General features: G+C 45.2%; 2 protein-coding genes across 9 annotated transcripts in view; one reads left to right on the top strand and one right to left on the bottom strand.

Moving 5' to 3' along the window:
- The window catches only part of PCED1B (PC-esterase domain containing 1B), a 125,719-nt gene extending 110,944 nt beyond the window's left edge, over nt 1-14,775 (bottom strand). For all 8 annotated transcript variants that reach the window (XM_053661517.1, XM_053661519.1, XM_053661520.1 and 5 more), the window contains exon 1: nt 14,693-14,775. The gene's annotated coding sequence lies outside the window, so the exon portion shown is untranslated. The remainder of the gene's footprint in view (nt 1-14,692) is intronic.
- Nucleotides 14,776-14,821: 46 nt separating this feature from the next.
- Nucleotides 14,822-17,905, top strand: AMIGO2 (adhesion molecule with Ig like domain 2). Its single transcript, XM_037146016.2, has 2 exons — nt 14,822-14,913; nt 15,294-17,905. Exon 2 carries the CDS (start codon nt 15,359-15,361, stop codon nt 16,922-16,924), a length of 1,566 nt encoding a protein of 521 aa, XP_037001911.2. The 5' UTR covers nt 14,822-14,913; nt 15,294-15,358; the 3' UTR covers nt 16,925-17,905.
- Nucleotides 17,906-20,215: the final 2,310 nt, after the last annotated feature.

The raw sequence follows: 20,215 nt of genomic DNA, 5'->3' as shown, positions 1-20,215 counted from the left end.
ACAGCTAGATCAGGAGCAGAACCATAGAAATGAAGATCTCATGGAGAGTTAGCAACAGGGGAGTAGGAGAAGGAGAAGGGGGGAGAAGGTACAAAAAATAAGTAGCATAGATGATAGGTAGAAAATAGATAGGGGGAGGGCAAGAATAGTATGGGAAATATAGAATCTAAAGAACATGAGACACGTGGTCATAAACTAAAGGAGGGGAATGGTGGGGGGGAGGGGTGTGCAGGGTGGAGGGGAATGAAGGGGGGGAATAGGACAACTGTAATGGCATAATCAATAAAATATATTTTTTAAAAGTCAGAAAAAAGTTCTTAACAAAATATTTAGGAAGTCAAATTCAGTGATACAGTAAACTGAGTGCACTTTAGTCTGGGTGTGCAAGTGTGGCTTAACATTGAAAATCATAAACTCTGTTTATCACATTCAAAGAAAAAAATTACACGATCATCTCAAATACAGAAATAGTATTCGATTAATTCAACATTCATTTGTGATAAAAAAACTTTTAGCCAACTAAAAATAGAACATCCTTAATGTAATAAAAGAATTTACCTATGGCAAACATCATTCTCAATGGTAGAATATTGAAAACATCCCCATCATACTGGGACGGAGTCAAGAATGGCCCTGGTAACCACTTTGATCCAACATTGTAACTGCAGGTCTAGCCAGTGCAAAAAGGCAAGAGAAAGAAATAGAGGGTATTCAGACTGAAAAGAGAAAACTGTCATTTCTAGACAATAAGATGATGCACACAGATTTCTAAAGAATCTATAGGAAAATTTTCAGCATGAATAAGAGAATATAAGAAGGGCACTGGGTATAAAGTCAACATACTAAAATTGTTTGCAGCGATCGCGTGACTGTGTGCTGTCCAAAACGAATATCTGAAACCCACCCCCCAAAGTGATGGTATTAGGAGAGGGGGCATTCGGGTGATGATTGGTTCCTGAGGGTGGAGCTCTTACAAATGGAATCACTGCTCTTGTAAAAGCCACTGCCTATGAAGGAGAAAGAGGGTGCTGGTCAGAAACCACTTCTGCCAAATCCTGATCTTGGGCTTCCCGGACTCCAGAACTGTGTGATACAAATTCGTGTTGTCTATCAGCCAACCACTTTATGGTACTTGGCTACAGCAGCCTGAATTGACTATATTTGTATATACCAGCAATAATCAAGTGGAAAACAAAGCATTTTCAAGAGCATCCACAAACTCAAACACCTAGAAGTAAATCTAATCAAAATGTGCAAGATCTACTGAGAATTACACAATATTATTCGACAAAAATTTAAAAAGAGCCAATAAATTAAAGTATATACATTATTATGGGTTGGATGACTCAATGTTGTAAAGAGGTAAGTTTTCTCCAAATTAATATATACTTTTCTGCATTCTCAATCAAAGTCCAAGCCACAGTATTTTTACAGAAATGTACAGTCAGTTTTCAAGTTTATATGAAAATGCAAAAGGCAAAGAACAGCAAAGGCATCCTTGAAGAAGAACAAATATGTAAGACCTAACACTGTGAGGTATCGGGAACTATTGTTGTAAAACGTGGTAAATAAAAACCGTGTGGCGCTGGGGCAAGGACAGGTGACTGTGCACCGAAGAGACCCACACAAACACCATCACATGACTTATGACAAAAATGGCTTGCAGTGCAGGAAGGAAAAGCGTGGTCTTTTTAATGAACTGAATCAATGGGACATCCACATGGACCAAACTGGATATCCACATTGGCTTTGGCCTCACATTGCACACAAAAATCCATTCCAAATGTGTCTCAGTCTATTTAGGCTGCTATAACAAAAATAACTGCTGGTGTCTGGGGAGGGACTGCTTCCTGCTGTGTCCTCACGTGGTGGAGGGGGACAAGGAATCTCTCCCCAAAGCTCCTTGTCCTGCTGCCATCACCTTAGAGGATGGTGTTTCAATATATAAATGGGGCGGGGGGCGGGACCCAAACATTCAGACTGTAGCAAAATGGACTGGGGATACAACCTGACTGGTAAAATAACAAAGCTTTCACAGGAAAACATTGTTATGCCCCTGGAGTGAGCAGTGCTTTTTAAAAATAAATATGAAACAAAAAACATAAAAGGAAAATGTGATAAACTTGACTATATTAAAACTAAGAACTTCTGTTCACCAAAAGTAAGTAAAAAGGCAACCACAGGGTGGAATAAAATATTACATGTATATTTTTAAATTATTTTTTATTTTTTAACCTACAGTTGACTAGAATATTGTATTAGTTTCAAGTATATAACCCAGTGATTAGATATTGTATAACTAAGTGATCTATATATATCATATATATTATGTGTGTGTATTTATACATAATGTATGATAAAAAACAAATTTGAATATAAAGTCCTACACATCAATAAGAAAAAAAAGACAGGCCAACAGCAAAATGGGCAGAAGATTCGTAAACGAGGATATGTAAACAGCCAATAAACATGAAATTGCCCCAGTTTATTACAATAGTCCTCCCTTACCTGCGGGGGATACGTTCCAAGTCCCCCAGTGGACACCTGAAACCATGGATAGTACTGAACCCCGTACGCATTCATAGTATATACACATTTTCTGTTTATGTCTCCCACCCGCAAACTTACCACCTTCCATTTTAATTAAGCACTTATCACGCACTGTGGCTGTAACTCCTGCAGGTCAAGGTGCAACAACAAAACCAGCAAGAAGTTTTTTCTTTCTTGACGGTTTCAGAGAGAAGACTCCTTCTTGCCATAGAACTTAGCAACCTCAGTACATGATTTTTTTCCCTTCTTATTGAGTCTAGAACGTTCAACTTTTCACTGTAGGAAAACACTTTACGGCTTCCCTTTGGCGCGCGTCTCTATGCGTCAATGCCAGGGTCAGCATTACGGAAAACCAGGGCTACCTGAGCACAAGCTCGGGGCGGAGGAACGGATCGGGCAGACGGCTGCTGAGTGAGGAGGAGGCCCGGGGCCTGACGGAGAGGTGAGCCGACAGGGGTGGGATGGAGCCCCGCGACTCAGAATGGCAGGCGATTCAGAATTGATGGATCATTCCTGAAATCTTCCATTCAGTATTTTCTGACCCTGGTGGACAGCAGGTGGACTGACACTTGTAAAAGCAAAACTGTGGGTGGGGGTGGGGCGGCCACTGTTGTCATTAAGTGTAAGATGTAAATCAGAAGCACCATGGACTACCACCCCCATCCACCAAAATTGTCTTTTTTATTTTTATTTTTAAAAATATTTTATTTATTTATTTTTCGAGGGAGGGGAAGGCAAGGAGAAAGAGAGAAAGAGATATCAATGTGTGGTTGCCTCTTGTGCACCCCCTACTGGGGACCTGGCCTGCAACCCAGGCATGTGCCTTGACTGGGAATCGAACTGGTGACCCTTTGGTTCTCAGCCCACACTCGATCCACTGAGCCACACCAGCCAGGGCTCCACCAAAATTCTTAAGAGAAAAGATGGAAAACGTTAGGTGCTGACAAGGAAGTGGAGGAATAGAAATTCTCTTATAGGAGGATAAACTGATATGACCACTGCAGAAAATGGGCAGTTACCACTGATGTTGAATGTGTGTGTAAACTGTGACCCAGCAAATATGTTCCTAGCTACATCCCCCGTGGAAATGGGGAATGTGTTCTTCTTCAAAAGACAGGTATTAGCCACAGCACTTGTAATAGACACAAATTGGAAACTATCCGCATGATCATCAACAGTAAAATGACTGCGCTGTGATTTATTTAGTCACCCGGGGAAATGCTATACAGCAGCGAGAGTGAGCTACAACTACACACGAAAACACAGATGAATCTCTCAAACACAAAGCTGAGCCACAGGCCCCGACACCCAGAGCATCCATTGTATTTACAGAAAGTGTCAATACAGGCAGAGCCGATCTGTGCCGCGGGAGGCTGGAGCGCGGTTACCACGGGGTGGGGGGTGGGGGGGTGAGGGACCGGAAGGGCGGGCAGGCCTTCCAAGCGCTGGTAGGTGTTCTGTTCCCCCCTGGGCGACGCTGCCCTTTCTCCGCTCATCCTCTTTCATTACATGGTTTCTGTCTCATAACTGCCTTTGCTGGAATATTTTTTAATCAGAATACCTGGACAGAACTCAATTTCTGCTTATGTAACTATTCAGACTACTTTCTTTAAAAATTTTTAAAAAATCCTCACCTGAGGATGTGTATATTGATTTGAGACAGAGAGGGAGAGAGAGAGACATTGATTGGTTGCCTCCTGTACGTGTCCCAAAGGGGACTGAACCTGCAACTGAGCTATGTGCCCTGTCCAGGAATCGAACCCATAACATCTTGGTGCATGAAACAGCACTCCATCCAACTGGCCAGGGCTCAGTTCACTTTCTGTATACACGTTTATCATTATGCTTTATAGAGGTTCTACAAAACGCCTGCTCCTCAGGACTGGCTTTTCTCTCCAGGCAGCTCTGCAGCTCCAATATCTCCTTCCAGTAGGAGTTCTGTGCTCTCTGTCCGTCTGCCCCTCTTCTGCATGATCGCTGTTCCACCTTATTTGTAATGTTGTTCTGCCTTTGCATTTCCACTATGGCACCGGTGAAGGAAGAGGGAGAGATTGCCTTTAATAGAGTAATTTTCTAACTGAGGCAGACTCATGATGTTACTGTATGCCTTGCACAATTTAAAATCTCCCTGAATAACTGCTTGGTAGCTTCCACCTGGGGAATACAGTGCCACGTCCAACCAGCCCCTTTTGTGACAATGGATTTGTCATGCTTGATGCCACTAAACATGAAACTAAGCAAACTATGTACTCTTCCCTAGTATTTCGCACTCACCAAACATTTATGATTATACACTCAGCTTCCCAAAGCTTTCTGATAGGCAGAGAATATGACTGGGTCGATAGTGAGTTCCGATCCACTTGATTTTTGCTTTAAATTGACAAGTATGTAATCTTTAGGTTTAAATGAGAATCATTCTACATGTATTGAGCTAACTCTGGAACACCCAAAACAGCAAGATTCTGGGCCTGCTGAGCTGGGCTGCGTTGATGTTATCGAGGTGACCCTGTCTGGACAGCCCACCACTCAGCTTGACCCCAGACATCACCTACACACAGACAAACACGTGTTGATACTCACTGGGTCAACGCATATTCTGCAGCGAAGATAGATCTAAGATGGTCAGTGCCTTCCCAGCAAAGGGAATGTAGAAAACAGGAATTTAGATGTCCAATTGTTTTAATAAATATGATTGAGTCAATGAAAAATTCTGCTCTAAGATGAATGTGGACAACTGCCAGAGCAGCACATTTTCTTGCCATCATCCTGCTGTTTCTTACCATCATCATTCTCTGTACGGAGAAAAATGGCGATGAGCAGACTCATCCTAGAGCAACTTGGTTAGAGTTGCAGGCCTGACCTCGTCTGCACAACAGCTTCCAAAGAAACCTTCCTGGGTTTCCTTCCAGGCATTTTGTCACAATGCGAGAAGCAAATGGCAGTGTGTCAAATCTGTTCTCTGGAGAGTCGGTGGTGGTATTATTATTATTTTATTTTGTCTTTCCCTGTGTTTCAAACCCCTTTTGGGTACTGTCCAGTGTATATTGAGGTTGTCAGTCATCACCCCTAACTAAAGGTCTCTACCCAGGATGTTCTCCACAACCTGCCAGCTTGAAGGAGAGGCACTGAGAAGCCCAGGCGTGGAGACGGGTGTCTCACCCCAGCCCGCAGCAGCTGAGAGAGCACCATGGAGAGCAAGGCAGGACGGAGGCAACAGCAGGCCCTCCAAACGAGGATGGTGGACCTGCTGTACCACGGTACAGCGGGGCTCAGGGGAGCCACATAATTAGTACACACACTGTGGAGACACTTCTCCAGCTCTGTTTATTCTGTACATAAACTGAGCTTCAGTTCCATTAGGTTCAACAAACATTTGTTAAACATCTGTGCTGTGTGAGATCAAGTCCAAGGCACAGGGCAATAAAGATGAATAACATGCGATGGGGACTCACTGTCATACTCTTTTACAGCTTTACAGTTCCCCGAGCACTTTCCACGCGGTCATCTCAGTTTGCATGGTGAAATGAAACTGCGCGTACACTGGTGCTGTGTCTCCATTTTACACACGGGGAAGCCGGTGATCTGAAACACCAGGCCACTTCCCCCAAATCATACATACAGTTAATAAACGAAGGTTCTGGCACCAGGACCCAAAGGTTTGACTATTTATTCAATGCTTTTTAAAAAAAATACATTGCCACTTGGCATATAATTAGAGGATGTTTCAGATATTTTGTATGTGCCAGGAAAGAAATACTACTTTCCTTTTTCACAGTTCTTTTTCTTCCTTACAGTTCTTTATTGTGAGTGCCATGGATAAAATGAGCCAGAGGGTTCATATCATTGTTACTTAATTCTGAGACTTAATTTCATCCCTGACCATTCAAACAGTTTCTCCCAGGTTATATTTTTATTTGCAACAATTCACTTTGTTGAATTAGATTCTTGGTCAACAAGAAATCAGTTTGAGCTGAGCTTCTCCTTGTGTTGGAATTTTTAAATACCCAAGGTATATTTTCTGTTGCAAATATTATGGTTCTTGGTTATATATCCTATAATTATTTCAAATGAGACTACAAATTCCTAAGGGAGAGCAACCCCATCACGGCTCTGGGAGTGTGGCCAGGACTAACAGTATTTGCTGAATGGAATTTAAATTATGGCTGACCCTACTTCTCCCTAATGGGGAGCATTAGAGCTAATCATTTGGTATGAGATCAGAGTGAGATGCACTTCCGTAAGAGATCTGGTTCTACCTCTAATCTTGGGCAAGTTAAAGAAAACAACTAAGCCCCACCACCCTCATTAGAAGAACGGGGTTGTTCATGGCCTTTTCTTTGAACCCTTGTAAGAATTAAATGATGCCCTGGCTGTTGTGGCTCAGTGGATTGAGCTCTGGCCTGTGGACGGAGAAAGTGCTGGTTCAATTCTCAGTCAGGGCCCATGCCTGGGTTGCAGGCCATGTTCCCAGCTGCGGACCTGAGAGAGGCAACCGATTGCTGTTTCTCTCGCACATCACATTTCTCTCCCTCTCTTTCTCCTTCCTTTCTCCGTCTCTAAAAGTAAATACAATCTTTTTTAAAAAAGAATTAAATAAGAAGGCTGGTGTGTAGTGAGAATGCAATAAACGTGGGGTCTCGTTTCCAAGTCCACTTTCCTGGATCTGTGCAGAGGTCCCCTGCCTCCCCCTGTGTGAACGCGACGTTTCTTTTCACTATCACAAACAGGAAGAAAGGTCAGGGCCGCAGAGCAAACTACACATGGAACATCTACCACAGGACTGCGTTCGCTGAAAATAACCGAATAAGTATTTGCAACGGTGCTGGCATATCCTTGGGTTATTATTTCTTCTTTCAATTGTATTTTATTTCATGTTAACGTTGGCTAGTAATTAATGATGGTTTCAAATCAGATGTTCCTTTGAATAATCACATACCACCTTTACAAAGTTATTTTAAATTAATGACTGTTACAGGAAAGCATATTATTTTTAAGGACTTAAAGTTGGAGTCTGAATGCTGCATATAGTTCTCTAAGCTGGTTTTGTTAAATATTCTCTGTATTTATCAGAAGATAAAATTAGCCTCAGTTTTGAGAGATATAATAGCATTTAGGAATTCAATTAGAAGCTCCCTTCAGGCTAATGATGAGAAAACTGGAATTAGAGTGCTTACCATCTATGACCAAAATCTCAAGAAGCTACTGTAATGTTAGAGGCATGGCTCTGACAGGCTGGGTTTTATAAAGCAAATTTTCTTCTGCTTATTTCACTCTGAAGGCTGAGGATTTCAGAGCATTTAAAACAGAAAAGGTCTGCTTGTTTCTCTCATTACATAATTATGACAGAGAAAATCGTCCTTTTGCAAACGTCTCAGGTTCCTCACTGCCATGATTTTATTCTTTGAGCAGAAAAGAAAATGTGACTTATCTGTAAGATGAATGGCATTGTCTGGTTCTTTACATTTTGTTCTGTATCACCCAATTTTCCTACAGCAAACAGGATTTTTAGGATTAGAAAAAAAAGGCTTTCAGTTTTTTAATTTTTGTTTTTGGTGGTGTGGGACAGGGACCGTGCTACAGGGGTTCGTCTAACGCTGGTTGTGGGGGAGAGTTCGCAGAGGCTGGGAGCGGATCCCAACCAAGGACGCCGAGTTCCACGCCTGGGAATGTGGACAACGGGCCACTAGTAAGACTTGTGCGGCTAGTGGAGCACTGTGTGCACCCATGATTCTCAGCCTGAAGAACAGCGCCCGGCACACAGTACGTGTTCAGTAAATATTTGCCAAACAAATGACTGTTGCGAAGACGGCACAGCAATCACAGTATCTCCGACCAGGGGAAACCAGAGTTACTGCCTGCCTGAGAAGCCGGAAGAGGCTTTTGCCCTCTGAAACTACAGCTGCCGATAGCGAGTGAGCGGGAATCACAATAGAGCCGAAACAGTGTTGCGCAGGACTTGGTCATAGGCCACTTTAAACAACTCTTAAGTTCTCATGTGCTTTTTCTTACCACGAAAGTATTGTAGAAAATAGAAAATACATATAAACATAGAGAAGAAACATTTTAAAGCACTGATACAATGTAGGTATGTACTCTTTCAGATGATCTTCTATGCACATATATAATGAGGTCTATCTAGAAGGCATGCAGCCATGTCATATGAAAAATAGAGACATTTATTGAAGGAGATACAAGATACAAGAAACATTGTACACAGGACAATGACACCTCAGTCCCCTTCAAAGTAGGCACCTTGGGACCTCACACAGTTCTCCCAGTTACCACCAGCTGCCCTGTTGTATTTTCCTAAATCTCATTGATGGTCTGAAATCTCTTCCCTTTCAAAGGTGATTTTAGTTTTGGAAAAAGCCAGAAGTCGCAGGGCACCCAATCTGGACTGTAGTGGGGCTGAGTCACCCGAGTGATTTGAAATTTCACCAAAAACTGCATGAGATGTGATGCATGAGTGGGCACATTCTCATGATGAAGCTGCCAATCACCAGTTGCCCACAGCTGTGGCCTTCTGAATCATCCAAATAGTTTCTGTGGGAATGTTCAAGTTTAACACAAAATTTTTGCAAAATCTGATGCAGATTTGTTGCTCTACTTGCTCAGTCATTTTGAATGCTCCAGCCACACAGCACACATGCTCACTCAACAGCATCTACCACCCCCACTGACTAGTACAGTGAAGTCGTCATTGTCCACATGTGCACATTCCAGTCCAGTCTCCTTGGCTGTCAGGTTACACTGACGTCGCACAAACCATTCTCATTATATTAATAATGGCTGGACTTTTGCTGGACAGACCTTGGTATATTTCCTTTTATAATAGTTGAAATAGTGGCCATTTGTAACTTTTATCTCTGTGACCAGATATTTCTCTGACACGTTATTTTCAATGACAATAGAGTACGACACCAGATGGATGTACACTAATTTATTCACTCACATCCCTGTGGCACATTAAATGTGTAAGATTTTTTTTTTTGGTTAGAAATAATGCTGCAGTGAATGTGTACTACTCCATCACAATCAAATATTTAGTAGATATCTCAACTAGAGAGATATAGCTGATACTATACCATACTATACTATAGAGTGATAACTCAGCTGTAGACAACTTGCCCTAAGCCACTCTTCCCAAAGCCGCAGCCGGACCCAGGCCATTCCCAGGGAGGAGGAGGAGCGGGACCCCCCAGGGCAGCACTGAGGGACCGGCTGAGGAGTGAAACCGGCCCTGCCCTGACTGCTGGTACCTGCTCCAGCACTGTGTGCTCCCAGGGCCCACGGTCACCAGGAAATCAGGTGAACTTTTTGACATTGAAGGGAACTTAAGAAATTGTTCATTGTTATGTTCTTAATTGTTTGTTGGGGTTTATGGAGAGATTAAAGCGTTTTTTAAACCAAGACTAGAACTTAGATCTCCTCATCTCATAAAGGTGCTGGGTTTCTGTAACCACGCGGGGGTTTAATGCTCTCAAAATTGAAGGCTCTGGGTAAATGGGACTCTGGGCCAAGACTGACTACGACAGGGCAGATGCCCCACATTCTAAGCTCAAGTGTAGCTAAACCAAATACGAGGGACTTTCAAAGGGATGATCTCGACTGGCTGTACAACCCGTGGCCAAAGAACCCCATCCAGACCTTGAAAATGTTATGCCAAGTGAAAGAAGCTAGCACAAAGGCCACGTACTATATGACTCCATTTACGTGAAATGTCCAGAATAGGCAGATCCATAGTGACAGAAAGTGGGTCCGCGGTTGCCAGGGGCTGGGAGTGGCGGGTGGGAGTGATTGCTTAATGAGTACAGGGCTTCTCTGGGGGGTGATGAAATTATTCTGGAATTAGAATTATTGCACAATAAGGTGAGTACATTAAAATCACTGAATAGTATACTTTTAAGTGATCAAATGGTGAATTTTATCTCAACGAAATGCTTTTTTATTATTTATTTACTTTTCCTTTTTATTGAATTTATTGGGGTAAAGTTTTTTTGAAAAACAGCCTATCAATGAAGTCCTCTACCCCATCCCCACCCCACCCCCACCCCTTCCATTTCTAGTCTAGGGAGCTTCCAGAGAATGAAACCACATGCCTCCTGGAGTTCAGAGAGCACAGGGGTTGGGGCTCATCTCTGTACAGTGAGAAACACACTACCGGTCAAGAGATGGTTCTACCACACATCTTGGGCAACTAAAAAATCACTGAGGCAGGCCAAAAGAAGAAGGGGCTTTTGCAGGAGCAGAGGGGGCAAAGGTGTGTGTTTCCTATGGGCCAAGGCTCCTGTCACATTGTAAAAACCCTGCCAACAGCGCCACGCCAGGACGAGGACGCCTGGACAGAGAGCTCTAGGGAGCAGTCGGTCTCCTGCAGAGCGGAGGCCCCAGTGAGCTCTGCCTCTGAAGAACTCCGATGTGCCCCCAGGTTGAAAAGGAGGCAACATTCAGCATCTGCTGGTGTCCCAGCTACCCCTGGTGACAGGCACAGGCTATAGCTATAATCACATGAGATAAGGCATATGAGACCCTTCACAGGACATAAAATGCTATTAAAATGTTCATTAGTAGTAAAAATGACTCCAAATTATCAAGCTAGTGATGCAACCATTTCTTGTCTCAGATCTCTAACTTCTTAACATTTTGATTGCAACCTAAGAAATTTTGGAAATAAGAGGGCCAGAAGAACCCAGAGATTTCATCTACTCAAATACCCTGCCCCCAGGTAGGTATTACTTCCAAACTCAGCACCCATGATTCAGAATCATGTCAGATGTCAACCCACTTTCTACTGTCTGTTGGAGTCATTACTAAATAGTCAAAAATATCAAAAGATTGCCCTGACCGATGTGGCTCAGTTGGTTGGGCACGGTCCCCCAAAGTGAGAGGCTCCCGGTTCGATTCCGGCTCAGGTCACAGGCCTGGGCTGTGAGTTCTGTCCATGGACAGGGCGCATAGGAAAGGCAACTGATTGATGATTCTCTGTTTCTCAGTGTTTCTCTCCCTTTCTCCTTCCCTTCCCCTCTCTCTAAAAATTAATACAATCTTTGAAAAAATATCAATAGATTGTGCCATGTGGGAAAGGCCAGAGGAATATCTATCTGTCCTATTTTAAACTCCTGAGAAGGCAACTCAACCATCTGTCTCGGCACTGCATTCCAGGCTGCAACCACCCTGTCAGAGACGTCTTTCTTCTGCTTCATCTAAGTCCTTCAAACGGAGCCTCAAGCTAAATTAGTCTCATTCCATTTCAAATAATCTGGAGCACTGTTGCCATCCGGGTGATAGAATTATACAATGTCACGGTGTTATGGTGAGCAGTAAATGAAATAATGCCGGTAAAACACAGAGCTCAGTCTCTGGCACATCATTATGGCCCAATGCCTATTTACATGGAAGCCAAACAAAGGGAGGGGGTGGAGAATGTAATTAAAAAGGAAGTCTCAAGTGCAGTGACCTCCAGGACTGCGGGATACAGGACTCAAATAATGTTGGTGGGGCTCCTCTCTCCCCTCTCCCCACCGGTGTTCACACGAACATTTGGTGTGCAGCAGGCAGGACGGCAACCAGCAGACTCAGGTGGGGTTAGCCCTGAATACGTTCTCCGTTTATAAGTTCATTCATCAAAAGTTTCGAATGCCAAGTAATTGTCAAGCAGGGTTGTAGGAGCTTAGAAAAGAGCAGTGAGTAATTCAACGTTTCTGCCCTTTTGGAATTCGCCTTCTAGTTGGCAGTGGGCCACGTAAGGAAGGTGAAGGGATGCTAGAAAGACAAAAAATTACCCTCCACAAAATAAGGTGACACCTTATACTATTACTAAGGTTAACTCTGCACTTTCTCTTTTCCAAGCTTGGTGAACCCATCCCTTTCACGACTCCATTCTCCTTGACAAATGTGCAGAATCCAAAATCAGGTATTTAAATACAGAAATAAAGTTGTCTGTGGATTTGGAGTGTATGTAATTTATTTATACTGCATAATCTTTGCGTGATATTTTTGTGATGTGCCTGCAGCTATAATAGCAGGACCTGTTTCCATTTTGAAAGTCACTTATTCTTCTTAGACTAGTTTTGTATTAAATACAGGCCTTTCGTCCACCTTCAGGGTCTCCTTTGAATAGGATGATAGCTACTTGGTAAAACACTGCAAAAAATGATTAGTCATTTAAAAATTATCCCTCTGAGTAAAACTCTTCAATTCTATTTCTCTATTAACCATTCTAACTGTAAAAACGAAGCTTAGAGACCCAGTTTTCCGAGACCCACAGGAAGGTTGTCTTCCTTCCTGGGCTTACAAAAACCTCAGCCTCTGCTTTGCCCCTGGGAGCCCCCAAGGAGGAAGTATTTCAGGCTGTACGAAATCCTTTTAGGGTAACGTTCAACTTTCATGAAACTGAAACTCATTTGAACCAAGCTGTTCTCACCTGAAAAACCTTGATTTACCAGTGCTATTCCAGATTAACTACACAAACAGGCTAAGTTAATAGTGCACACAATTCCCTTTAAAATATGGGCCTGGAGACCGGGGCTCCCGCGGGAATCCGTTCACGGACAGTGTAGGAACCAATTCGCCTTAAATGCAGTTGTGTGTGTGTGTGTGTGTGGGGGGAGGGGTATTGATGGTCGCCACCATCTTTTACTCTACATTAAGTAATATTGCAAGTTATACGCCCTGCTCACAATTGTTCTATCAATTGGTCCTGTTTGCAGTCTTCCCATCTCTTTCGATTTGTTTAGTATCTCTTGTCAAGATAGTAATTTATTTATTTTTTAATCCGGATAAAATAGGCAAACAGGCCGTTTGGCACAGTCAAATTCCATCGTTAAAAACCACCTTGGAATCACACAAAAATGGATTTTTAATCTAAACGTCCATCGATCCCACGCCTTCCACCTCCTATGTCTACTTTTTTTTGGTCTGCCGGGGCTTGCACCTTTCCTTGCCTGCCCGCCGGAGCCGCTCCAACCGGGCGGCCCAGGCCCCCTGCGACTCCGGCAGGGACGAGGAGTCTCGGAGCAGGGACTCTGGCATCAGTCCTGGTCCAGCAAGAGCCGGATGTTTTTAAAGCTTAACGCCCTTATCTTTGCATTCCAGCCAGGAGGTGGGCTCCAGACCTTCTTTCCGCTGCTCCTGCTTCGCGAACTGGCCGCCACCCCTGAGGCCGCCTCCCGAGTGAGGAAAGGGGTAGAACTTTTCCGGGAAGGTCGGTGGCCCCCCCACAGCGCCGTCCCAGGCCCCCCAGCAGCGGTCCCCGTTGCACCACGCGGAGCGCGCCCGCTCTCCCTGCCCCCCCACCTCCCCAAATGTGGGCGGAGACGGAAGGCTGCTTCAGTGTTTATTTTGTAAACCTTTAAACCCACTGCACTTAGCGCCGTGAAAACCTGCCCGGCCCTGGCCCAAAGGAAGACTCAAGCGGTCGGGGGGTGCAGCGGGCCTGGCGGCCGCGACCAACCAGGCTCTCTCGGGGTGCGACCTCTCCCTCTCGGGCTGGGTGTGTCCCCCTTAATCTTCCAAGGCCCCACCTTCGCCGGGTTCTGGATTAAACAAACGGACGCAATTGGCGGGAGCGGGTGAACGCGTCCCCACCCGGGGGACTCGAGCCCTGGCCTCCGTGTGGACAAACGGACGCAATTGGCGGGAGCGGGTGAACGCGTCCCCAACCGGGGGACTCGAGCCCCGGCCTCCGTGTGGACCCCCGCCCGGCGCGCCCACCCGTGCGCCCGCTCTCCGACGTCCGGGCAGGACCGAGGGCGGGAGGCTGCCGCTCCGATTGGCTGTGCTGTGGCCCCTTCCCGCACGGCGGTGCCCCCTCCACTTGTCCCACCCGCTCCTGCCCTCGGCCCCGGAGCGGGTTCCCGCAGGTGGGGGGGGGGGCGGAGGGCGCTCAGGGGCGGGCCCAGCCCTCCCGCTCCGCACCCGACCCGCTGCGCGCGGGGATAAAGCCCGGGTGGCGGCGCGCGGGAACCCAGCGCCCAGCAGCCGCCGGAGCGCGGAGAGGCGGAGCCGGGTCCCTCCGGCTGCCGGCGCCCCCGCCCCTCGGACCGGGCTCGGGGACCTGGGCCCCGGGCGCGCGGGCACCAGACGGCCAGAGAGCCGAGACGGAACCTTCCCTGGGCGATGACCAGAGCCCGGGAGAACTCACCGGAGCCGGCGGAGACGTTTGCTGCGCCCGGGGTTGCTGCTGCCGCTGCGGCTCCTTAAAACTCCCAAAGTTGAGAGCCAGCGAGAGGCTGCCGCCCGCCGGGAGCAAGAGGGAAAGGAACTCGGGAGATGCGAGAGTGACAGACAGACAGACGCGCAGACCTTCAGGAGTCATCACGGTCGGCAGTCCGTCCCGAGTCCGTGCTGAGGCTTCGCAGCCCTGTGAGTGGAGTTCTGGACGGGTGGCTTGCTAAGTATTTCCGTTGAATTGTTTATAGCATGCGTTTGTGTATTTTCGCGTCTGTTGGAGGGAGTTTAAAAAAAAAAAAAGCAGGATGCACCTAAAAAAATATTGTATTCCTGATGTTGAGACGGTTGTATTCATAGATGGTGTGGCTGTAAATGCCCGTCAGCGGGAGTAACCCAGGAAAAATTGCACTTAACAGTAAAAAAGCAACGCAGGCTCCCCAGTGTGAAATTAAACCTCCATTTTCAAAGTTACTAGAAAGAAAGATGCGACTCTCAAGGGTTAATTGGTGGTAGTTAACTTTGCTTTTTTTTTTTTTTCCCCATCCCCTCTTTAAATACTGATTGTTTACCAGATTCCCCGGTGGGAGGCTGAGCTGGTGGCGGAGACGCCTGGGAGAGCCTGAGAGAGGCGACCATAATGTCTTTGCGTTTACGCTCGCTGCCCAGCCGTCCTGGAGTTGGGAGGCCCGGCTGCAGGGGACTGCTGTGCCTGCTGGCGGTCACGGCGGCCGTGGGCCCCGGCGCCTCCGGGGGGTGCCCTGCCGCTTGCATCTGTGCCACCGACGTCGTCAGCTGCACCAACAAAAACCTGTCCAAGGTGCCTGGGAACCTTTTCAAACTGATTAAGAGACTGGATCTGAGTTATAACAGAATTGGGCTTCTGGATTCGGAGTGGATTCCAGTGTCGTTTGGAAAGCTGAACACCCTTATTATTCGCCATAACAACATCACCAGCATTTCCATGGGCAGTTTTTCCACAACTCCAAATTTGAAGTGTCTTGACTTATCCTCCAATAAGCTGAAGACTCTGAAAAGTGCAGTGTTCCAAGAGTTGAAGGGTCTGGAAGTGCTCTTGCTGTACAACAATCGCATCTCCTACCTTGATCCGTCAGCGTTTGGAGGGCTTTCCCAGCTGCAGAAACTCTACTTAAGTGGAAACTTTCTCACGAAGTTCCCCATGGATTTGTATGTCGGGAGGTTCAAACTGGCAGAACTGATGTTTCTAGATGTTTCTTATAACCGGATCCCCTTCCTGCCAATGCAACATATAAACTTGGTGCCAGGAAAGCAGCTGAGAGGCATCTACCTTCATGGAAACCCGTTTATCTGTGACTGTTCCCTTTACTCATTGCTGATCTTCTGGTATCGCAGGCACTTTAGCTCCGTGATGGATTTTAAGAATGATTATACCTGCCGCATGTGGTCTGACTCTGGGCGTTCCCATCAGGTGCCGCTGGTCCAGGAGAGCTTTATGAATTGCTCTGACAGCATCATCAATGGCTCCTTCCGTGCACTTGGCCTCATCCATGAGGCTCAAGTGGGAGAAAGGCTGATTGTTCCCTGTGACGGCAAGACTGGTAGTTCGAATACGGATTTCATGTGGGTGCGTCCCGATAACAGGCTGCTAGAACCTGACGAAGAGGTGGAAAACTTTCACGTGTTTCACAATGGAAGCCTGGTTATAGAAAGCCCTCGTTTTGAGGATGCTGGAGTGTATTCCTGTATCGCAATGAACAGGCAGCGCCTGCTAAACGAAACTGTGCTGGTCACAGTAAACGTGAGCAATTTCACCGTAAACAGATCCCATGCCCACGAGGCATTTAACACAGCTTTTACCACGCTTGCGGCCTGTGTGGCCAGTATCGTTTTGGTACTTTTGTACCTGTATCTGACGCCGTGTCCCTGCAGGTGTAAAGCCAAGAGACAAAAAAGTATGCTGAACCAAAGCAATGCCCACTCATCTATTCTCAGTCCTGGCCTGGCTGGGGATGGCCCGGCCGAGGAACGGAAGGCAGGCGTGGGGAAAAGAGTGGTGTTTTTGGAGCCCCTGAAGGACACCGCGGCGGGGCAGAACGGGAAAGTCAGGCTCTTCCCCGGTGAAACGGCTATCGCCGAGGGCATCTTAAAGTCCCCGCGGGTGAAATCTGACTCGGATTCAGTCAATTCGGTGTTTTCGGACACTCCCTTCGTGGCGTCCACTTAATGTTGCGCCTACACTTGTACGATGTAGTAAATTAATCTCTCCATCTTTAACTTTCTGTGTGGTCTGCAAAATAAACAGCAGGACTGAAATTGTGTTTGGTTTTTGAAATACAACCAAATGGTCTTTTTTTAAAAAATGGTTGATAGGAATCTGGTAAAGCACTTTGGTTCCTCAATGTGTCTAGAAAGATGGCATTGTTTCCCAAACTTTAGATTCTAGATAATGCTATCTTAGTCTTTTAGCGCCTTTGATCACTTCCAAGCTGCCCTGGGGGTGATTGGACTGACGTTGTCCTTTCATTCAGGATTCTTGAAAGAAAAAATAAACTTTATGTGTATTATTGTTCTTTAAAAAGAGGCTTTACTAACTCATTAGGACCACAGTTGAGTTATTTTAAAGAAAAGTTTTAGTGTCCTGTTCCAAACAGCCATACTTTATGAAGCACAAAATGAAAGTATATTTGGGCATAATTCAGCTAAATTCATCACTTCAGCCCAGAGTGAGCAGACTCCACTGATAAAAGGTACTGGGTACTGTCACATCCTGTGTGATACTAGGTAACGAGTGCAATAAAGGTACATTTGTGTACCTTTATTCTTCCCTGTCTTCTTCCCCTTCTGTAAATTTCCTATCCTTGAACAAAAGGTCTTACTGAAAGTTGAAAGCCATCATTATTTGTTGCCATAAATATGTAGGTGTCAATGCCAAAATGTCTAAGTAACTTCTTAAGTCTTTGTCCTAGTAACTAATATTTGTTTACATGCTTGTGTGTATGTAAATCTTAATTCATGTGAACTACTAAATAGATAGTACTGTATTGTGCTTTGGACATTTGAATCAATGTAAGTATATGTATTTTCTGACTTGATGTTCTGTTTTATTTGGTTGTTTAAAAACATAAATCTACAATGTTATGTGATCAGATTGCTCTACTTTGTGTAAAGCACCCACTATAGCAAATATATCTCTAGAGTTCTTGGAGTTCTAGTAGAGAGTTTATTTGACTGACTGATTGATTGATTGATTTCAGAGAGAAGGAGAGCAAGGGAGAGAAACATCAGTTTGTTGTTTCGATTATTTACGCACTCGTTGGTCGATTCTTGTATGTGCCCTGACCAGGAATTGAACCCACAACCTTGGTGTACCAGGATGATGCTCTAACTAACAGCTGCCTGGCCAGAACATAAGATTTATTCTTTTAAAGGGGGTAAAAAGGCTCTAAAGTGATCTACATCAGTTCAAACCTTCTATATCACATTTTACCCTGATACTATTTTGTACTTCAACCAGGTTTGGAAGATAATGTGAGCTTCGATTTTGCAGCAAGAGAGAGCTCAGAAAACTTCCTTCTTTTCCATCTACGGTGAGGTAATGGCGTACCCGGTGTGGACCTAGGTTTCCTGTAATAAAATGAAAGTTCCAGACTAGGTGACGTTTAAGGTTCCTTCCCACAGTGCGAGTGATGGTTTCCTGGTGGTCTGAGCTCCACCCCAGACCTGCGCTGGCTCTCTGAAGCTGTGTACTGACAGAAGAATGCAAGGATGAATGAGGACAGACTAGCACAGGACTGCAGAGCTCCGAGGGACGTTTCAGAACGTCATCTACCCACTTCCCTTTCTCAGGGACAAACGGAGCTCAGAGAGGGTTGTGGGTTGTCTACTGCCACACAGTGAATTAGGAATGCTCCGGTTTAAGCTTTTTCTTGTGAAGCTAACAGAGTCAAAGAATGTATATTTTTAACAGTGGGCAGGGAGTAGCAGCCAAGAATGACAAAAGAGTGGTCAGAAAACGCCAAGTGAGATTCAGACATGTGTTGTCACTGGGGCAGAGAAGAGAGAATTTTTACAAGATTCGAGTGGGCAGCAGTGATAAATACTGCAGAGGAACAGATAAGGAGGGAAGACTGACTTTGGCAATGATTTTGGGAGAACAGTGGACCCTTGGTGACAGCTCAGGAAGTGCCAAGCCAGGCTCCCAGTAGCAGACACTGTTCAGCAGGGGACTGAGGAGTGAGGGGCCAGGGTGTGTGCCTGAGGGGACAGGATGCAGAGCGACTGCTCAGGAGCTGAAAATCCTTATTGCATAATGGGAAAGAATTACGGCCTATGCCTTTCAAACGCAGACCTCACCTGTTAGCTAAGATCCTCCAGACCAAAGATATTCTGGGCAAATACTTTATTGCAGTTACTGCCATTTAAGTAATTAGGAAGAATTCTGTCATTTGTATGATCTTTAAAATCATCATTCCTTTCAGAAAGAAGTTACTGAGCTTCCTCCAGGAAGTTTCTTAGAAAAGCTCAGACTCAAAGACGCTGTGCTTTGTTCCACTTCACACAGCTGGTCTGGACACAAGTTAGACATTCTGGACCCACTGATGTTTGGATAAGGGGAGGGCTGCATCCCCGGGTCGGTGACCCTGACTTGGGGTGTGCGAAGAGCAGGGCCTTCATACTGGTGGGGACGTTGCAGAGAGGATCTCCGAAGTGAGCCTCTTCTGGTCGGGATCTCTAAAGCCCTTTGGCCCTCGAGCCCTTGAGCTTAGTAAGCCCGTTGGGTTTTGCAGGGGATGTGGACAGTGCGGGGTGGGGAGTTTGAAGGGCACGATCTTGGCTGGTCCTAATAATCCCGGGTAAAGGACAGGCAGAAACTGAGACCAAAATGAACACGCTTATAACCCAAACAAAAGAAAACCAAAAGTCCTGAATACTGAAAAGATACTTTTGAATAAAAGTAGGAAGGCACAGTGATGAAAAAGCATAAAATTGTTATGCAGAATTTTAAGAGTTTAGGTGTATCTTTGTTTGTTTTTTTGGAGAAATCTGGTCACATGTATTTTAAATACAGGAACAGAATGAATTTGTGCTTTATAAATTTGTCCCACTCAAAACTTTTATGTAATTTTTGTTCCAAATAATAATTTGGTTTTATGTAACAGGGCCATTCTTTTTAACTGCTTAGTATTTCTTATCTAGCAATTGTGAGAAAGGTGGGTACTCTTCGGAGGAACTAAGCAAAGATCATACACAAGAAAATGTCCTAGGCTTAGAGTATTTTTATTATTATAATTCTTAGAAGATACTGCTCTATGATAATATACTCTGTAATTAATGATTAGTTGAAATTCTTTTTTTTTATTAAAGATTTTATTTATTTTTAGAGAGAGGGGAAGGAAGGGAGAAAGAAAAAGAGAGAAACATCAGTGTGTGGTTGCCTCGTGCGTGCCGCCCCCTGCGGGGAACCTGGCCTGCAACCCAGGCATGTGCCAAAGACTCGGAATCAAACTGGCGACCC

This window comes from Artibeus jamaicensis, unplaced genomic scaffold (genome assembly GCF_021234435.1).
Source record: "Artibeus jamaicensis isolate MK-2021 breed Jamaican fruit bat unplaced genomic scaffold, CSHL_Jam_final contig_233, whole genome shotgun sequence".
Classification (NCBI taxonomy): domain Eukaryota; kingdom Metazoa; phylum Chordata; class Mammalia; order Chiroptera; family Phyllostomidae; genus Artibeus; species Artibeus jamaicensis.
The sequence above is the reverse complement of the archived record's forward strand: the minus strand, read 5'-3'. Positions and strand labels throughout refer to the sequence as shown.

Excerpts from the sequence above, each read along its gene's own strand:
- AMIGO2 (XM_037146016.2), top strand. The coding sequence starts at position 15,359 with ATGTCTTTGCGTTTACGCTCGCTGCCCAGCCGTCCTGGAGTTGGGAGG.